At 49.3% G+C, this 6431-nt stretch overlaps 1 protein-coding gene across 11 annotated transcripts in view; it reads right to left on the bottom strand.

The window, feature by feature from the left end:
* Trrap (transformation/transcription domain associated protein) overlaps nucleotides 1-4056 on the bottom strand; it is a 102888-nt gene extending 98832 nt beyond the window's left edge. For 10 of the 11 annotated variants that reach the window (XM_026789732.1, XM_026789737.1, XM_026789734.1 and 7 more), the window contains exons 1-3: nucleotides 3438-4056; nucleotides 1231-1391; nucleotides 822-871 (exon numbers count right to left, since the gene is read on the bottom strand). In XM_026789732.1, coding sequence (XP_026645533.1) covers nucleotides 822-871; nucleotides 1231-1330 — 150 coding nt within the window. In that variant the 5' untranslated portion in view covers nucleotides 1331-1391; nucleotides 3438-4056. The other variant, XM_026789733.1, reaches the window with a different exon arrangement.
* Nucleotides 4057-6431: the final 2375 nt, after the last annotated feature.

The raw sequence follows: 6431 nt of genomic DNA, 5'->3' as shown, positions 1-6431 counted from the left end.
TGGCGCAGAGCTGTACATATAGCCCAGGCTGGCACAGAGCTATACATATATATAGGCTGGCACTGAAAAGTTACTGACAGTCCTCCTGCTCCACCTTTCCCATTGCTGGAATTACAGGAGTAGGCTATCACGGGCTAGCCTTTGCAATCAGTGACCTCTGAGCCAGTAACAGAAAAAGGATCGACTGGGCTGGACAGATGGTTCAGCAGTGGAAGTGCTAGCCACATAAACCTGAAGCCCCGAGTTCAGTCCCCAGAGCCAATGTAAAGGTGAAGACGGGAGGAGAAAACCATTTCCCGCAGTGCGCTCTGACATCACCTGCACACTGCAGCGCTTCTGTACCCTCCCCCACACCATAACAAGTAACAACGACTAAAGACAACTTCTAGAGAGACTGACTAAAGGGCTGGAAGATGACTCGGCAGGTCAAGTTCAGCCAGCTCGGCAAGCTGAAAACCTGAGTTTGATGCCCAGAACCCATGTAAAGGTAGGAGAGAACCACTCCACAATGCTGTCCCTGACCTCCATGCAAACATGGTGGTAGTGTGTGCACCCCACACACATCTAACACACGATAAGATAGCAAATATTAATAAATACTGAGTGTGGAACTAGAAAGCCCAGGAAACAAAGAAAACTGCAGGGCCATCAAAATGGCCCAAGTTCAATCCCTAGGTCCACATGATGGAAGGAAAGAACAGAGTCCCCTCCCTAGATTGCCCTGTGAACAGCACATAGCGCCGTGGCATGGACAGGCAAACACACATTCCAAAATCAAAATAAATGTCATTTTTTAAAAAGGCAAAGCATAAAATTCATACCTCAAAGTTTTCACTCACTTCCTGCATCATTTTCAACTTCGTTTCATCGGCTGTAAATGGCAAAACAAACCATCATGTTACTGAAACTACATTAAGGAGGCTTTCAAAAAAAAAAAATCACTGGACTTAAGAAAGAGAAGCAATCAGATCTTATCAGTTTGACTGTCACAGCCCAGAAGAAGGCACATGGCTAGGTCCCTACCACCAATCACACCACACCCATCCTCAGACTCACGTGTGCATGCACAGACAAGGATACAGACACACACACAGGCACACACACTGTGCCTCTCTGGGGCTCCAGTAATATTGTTCATCACTTTGCTTCTCCACAAGGTAGCAAGGGGGAAACCAAGGACAAACATTAAGGTTGTTATTTATCCCAATATGTCAAAAAGGATCGACTCACGTGTATTTACATCTGTGAGAGCTGCCACAAACTGAAGGTATTTCTTCATCAGAGTGGTTTGGTCGACCACCGTGGCCCCCTGGGTTGCAACAAATGCCATCTTTCTTCTGTGTTTGTTTCTTTCTCAAAACTAAAGCACCAAGTCCATGAGCTCAGCCAGCCTGTGAAAAGAAACATCCCATTAGCAGCTTTCAAACACACACACACACACACACACACACACACACACACACATATAGCTGGGCATGGTGGGAAATGCAGGAGACTGGCCAGCCTGGTCTACATAGTAAGTTCCACGCCAGCCAGAGCTACATGAGACCCTGTGTCAAAAGAAGATACACACACTGTGGTAGAGCCCTTGTCCTGGCTTTCATCACCAGCACTGTGTCAATAATTAAAGAAATAAGTAAACCATTTTCCTCTGTATCACCTCCAAGACCCTGAAGTGTCCAGGAAGCTGTAGATTTTATCTGCAGCCGAATAACAGATCATACTCAAAGAATGCTTCTTCTTAGCACTACGTTTACTTACTGGGGTTGAGGGAGGTGTGTGCAACACTGCACTTGCAGAGGTCAGGGGACAACTTGGGGAACTCCCTTCCTTCTGTCCACCATGTGGGTCTTGGGGACTGAGCTCTGGTCATCTGACTTTGACCCCAAGCACCACCTCACCGGCCCCAAAGACTGCTTTAAGAGCACCTCGGTGAGTTGGAAACAGGTTGTTGGCCCCTAGCTCCTAATGTAAAAATGCTTGCTGCCAAGCCTGGAGAACTGACTTCATCCTGGTGACCCACGGGATGGAAGGACAGACTCCTGCAGCTGTCCTGTAACTTCCACATGCATGCCTAACACACATATGCAAACAAACGAATGTTAAAAATAAATAAGTAAGAATAGCTAAGTGTGGTGGAGTGCGACTTTAATCCTAGCACTCAAGAGCGATCCGGAACAGCCAGGCCCATGTAATATCTGAGACCCTGTTTGTAGGGAGAAAATTAAAGTCCAAAGCTAAGGAGACTATCAGCCTTGCTATGGTGACTTGGCTAAACTCTTACCTTTTCGTATCACCGTCCCTCCTCCAAACACTGCAGGGCCCTCACACCCAGGGACTGCTAACTAAGCTCAGGGTCACAGTCTTCTGAAGCCCTAGTCCTGCCCAAACTTTTTATCTAACTTTTCTGCTGTGGAGGTGATGTCCTGAAGCTCGGATAAGGAGGAGCTGGGTGTGGGTAGGGATGGCCTTGATTCTTGACCCCCACCCCTGACAAGCCTGTGTCCCATCACCCCAGGTTTAGGAGGTTCTGGGGAATGGAACCCAGACTCTTTGGTATGCTAGGCGGGCTTTCTATTCTCTGAACTATAGACCCAACATCTGCGCAGACTTTTTGCGACACTTATTCCTCTTCTTAGAAGCCATTAAATGTGCCATTTCCAAGCCCCCACCCAAGTCTCCCAGCGGCTCGGCCTAGTTTTCCCCTGGGATTAGACCCTGACATCAGGTAAAGAACCTATTTCGCCTGTGGATTCCGGAAGGAGGTTTTGAACTTTCCGGGAGGCTATGACCTCAAACCTGGATGCCCACGAGCCCACGGAACCCCTACCCAGGTAAGGAAAAGGCAAACGGCCCCGCTGTCCGCTGTCCTCCGTCGGGTCCGCCCCGCCCACGACGCTAGACTGGCTTGACACCGCGCCGCCGAGCCGCCAGGGGGCGCTGCAGCCACCGCTACCTTCACTCTTAGCGTCTGGCCCGGAGAGCCAGGTGCCTGCGTGGAGGCCCGCAGATGCCAGGATGGCTTTGGGAGGGCGCCGCAGCCCCCGCGACTCCTCACTCAATCCCTTCCCGTCGCAAACGGTCTTCGGGTTCCCTCCTTTTGTCGCCAGTCCTTCCTGAGACTCTCAGCGACCACCCCCAAGCAGGCCGCTGAGCTACGGCGAGCGCCGAGGGCCAATCCCCACGACCGATAGCGCTGCGCGTCCCGCCGTCCGCTCCAGCGCAGTCAAGCACCGCGGAGTGCTAAATACTGCAGTGGGGCAGATCCAGCCAAAGAGAGCTCCCGTGGGGCCTGAAGAACCTCGGCCTTGCCGGGACTGTCTTCTCCGCCCCTCTATGGAGCCGTCGCGTTGCACCGATATCTTCCCTCACGCCTGAGACACGCACACGCGCGCGTGCATCTCCCGGGGTCGTTCGCCCGCCTGCCCCGTGCTTACCGGGACCTGCCAGCTGGCTTCCTGTATCCGATCCAGGCCGCCAGCGAACTCTTCGTCGCCTCCGTCGTCGCCGCCGCCGCCGCCGCCGCCGCCGCCGCCGCCGCTGCTCTGCGTTCAGTCCCGCCCCTACTTAAAGCCGCGGCGTCCGCCCACCGAGAACTGAGCCAGGATGCACCGCCCCCAAGTGGGTGCGGCTTGGGCTGGCGGCGGGACAGGGAGGGGCGTCTGTGGCCTGGATGGGCGAGCTGTCCTTTTAAATCATCGCCTTGGGGTGACCTACCAACCTGGGAAGCACCCAGGCCTGAGGGGCTGTGAGCTGCTGCAGCTTCAAGATTCGTGATCCCTAAGTCCTTTTAACCCTCAGGGGCCAGGCTGAAGGGTGATGGACACCCGAAATACCTATTCAGTTGGTCCGCAGTTAGACTGAGTGAGTGTGTGGCCTTCAGGGCTGGACTTCCCTTCGCTGAGACATCTTTTTTTTCCCTCTTCCTGCAATGCTGGATGTTGAACTTAGGGTTTCACATACACTAGGCCTAAGTTCTACTACTGATCTATAGTCTCAACTACCTGAGAGTCTTCATAGTTGATGCAAACGGGAAGAGGCAATGAAGGCTTTTTTTTTTAGCGTGGGGGGGGGGAAGGTTGCAGATGGACTGTTAGCTTGTTAAGCAGCTAGGTCACCCCGAGACAACCACATTTGTCCGGCTTATAGTTGATACCCTCCATCCAAGATAAAATTAGCAGTAGACAGGTCTCGAGCTAGGCCAAAACAGCGAAGAAACATAGTGGAGAGAAGGGGAAAATAAATCCTGTGATACCCAGATGAGGCAGCAAAAGCTGACGTAGGAGACCTGTCAATTCTCCACTAACGAGTGGTTTCTGGGATAGCCACTGAGAGTGGAGGGAGCTCAGTAGTTACCAAGTTTTGATGAACAGCAGTCAGTGATGGCCTACACCCCTTTGCCTCGAGCCTTCTTATAGTTACATCCTACAACTTCCTATGCCTACTCTGAAACTTCAACCCCCAGGGTCTTTGTGTTCTGATCCTAAATTGATACTTTTCCCGCACTTGGTAATAAACTGAGCTTTCCTGTGCCTGAAAAAATAACCCTGGAGTTAAGACGAAAAACAAAAAAAAAAAAAAAAACCCCAAAAAAACCATGCTTCAGTATTTGTCTATTGTTGCCACAAAAGAACTAGCTGTAGCTGAAACCCTGGCAATGTGGGGAATTGTTTCTATTGACATTTTCCCCTCCCTCCCGCAGGAAGTTGTTCTGCCATTTATCACAGCCTCCAAAACAGGCAGGGTTAAAGTTTGAGAAGGACCTAAAACGGGTCAAATCAGTTCCCTGCGAGTTGTTTTGTATCTTTCCAGAGACAGAGAAAAACAGGGTAGGGGCCAGTGAGATTGTTCAATAGATTGCTCACTGGGTTGCTGCTCCGAAGGTGGAATGCTTACTTCGCACATAGGAAGTCCTGGGTTTCATCCTATACTTTGCTCTCGCCTGTAATCTCAATACTTTGTAGGTGAAGTGTTGCAAGGCAGTTACTTCCCTCTGGGCATAACATGTTTACCCCTTTGCTGCCTTGGAGTTGAAACCAAATGCTGGATGAAAAAGCTCAGGACCTGCGTCTGAGTTAGATCTCCGGGACCTGTGTGAAGGAAGGTGAGAACTGACTCCACAAAGTGGTCCTCTGACTTGCACAGGGATGCTCTCGCACGCTCACGCATACAGGCACCATGTACACACACAGTAATGATAAAAAAAAAAAAACAAGTACATTTTACTAAAGAAAAACATGTCAGACATGGTAGACAATCTTAATTCCAGCTCTTGGGAGACAGAGACAGGAGGATCTCTGTGAATTTGAAGCCAACCTGATCTACCTGATGAGAGCCTGCCTCAAAAGAAAGAAATGGGACACCTAACAGCAGGAATGGGGGCTGTCTCTGACTCTTACTGGCTTCTGGGACGATACTCCATATATTGGGTTGCCTTGCCCAGTCTTAATACGTGGGAAGGTGCTTAGTCTTACTGCGACTTGATATGCTATATTTTATTGATAATCATAGAAGACTTGTCTTTTCCTGGATGGAGATGGAAGAGGATGGAGGAAAGGGACTGGGAAAGGAGGATTGGGGGACGGGGCTGTGACTGCGATGTAAAACAGATGAGTTTTTAAAAAAAGGAAAAACAAAGCAAATTTATCTTTCATAAACTCCAGCTAAATTGCATATCACACATGCCTATAATCGGTATGTATATAAGCTCTAACTTGACCAAAAAAAAAAAAAACCCTCTCTCCCTCATGGTACAGTTCTTTCTATCAAGGTAATCACTTTGTTAGAGTTTTGCTTATTTGTCTCCTGAATTCCAGGTTAGGTACTGGGTCAACTTCATCCCTATTCGGCGATTTAAATCAAATCTCTCCTCTGCTTAAAACCTACAGAGACGTTGCAGCTCATCCAAGGTGTTCTGGGCCTGCAAGCCTGCCACACAGCCCTAACGGATCACCTTACAGCTACTGCAGTCCTGTCTTAGGTCCTTATCTCCCTGTGTGGTATGTTCTTCCCTCAAAGGCACTGAGTCTTACTCAACTAAAATATCACCGACTGCACTCAGAACGTAGAATGATTGTCTAGCACGTAGGTAGCCATGGATTTCATCTCAAACAAGGCAGTTACTTCCCTCTGGGCATAACATGTTTACCCCATTGCTGCCTTGGACTAGAAACTACAGAGACCAGTAGTCTTGACAATCAGAAAAGGATGATGCAGAGATAGCCAGGTTTATGATACTGTTAATGGAGCTATTTATAGTCCTCAGTAGAAAAGGGGATCTCCTTTGTAAAAAAAATCAGGTATTCATAGGTTTGTGGATTAATATCCGGGTCTTCAATTTGATTCCATTGGTCAACGTCTCTGTTTTTATGCCAACACCAAGCTGTTTTCATTGCTGTAATAGAGTTTGAAGTCAGGGATGGTAATGCCTC

Source organism: Microtus ochrogaster, unplaced genomic scaffold (genome assembly GCF_000317375.1).
Source record: "Microtus ochrogaster isolate Prairie Vole_2 unplaced genomic scaffold, MicOch1.0 UNK27, whole genome shotgun sequence".
Lineage (NCBI taxonomy): Eukaryota > Metazoa > Chordata > Mammalia > Rodentia > Cricetidae > Microtus > Microtus ochrogaster.
This window is presented reverse-complemented; position numbering and strand designations above follow the sequence as displayed.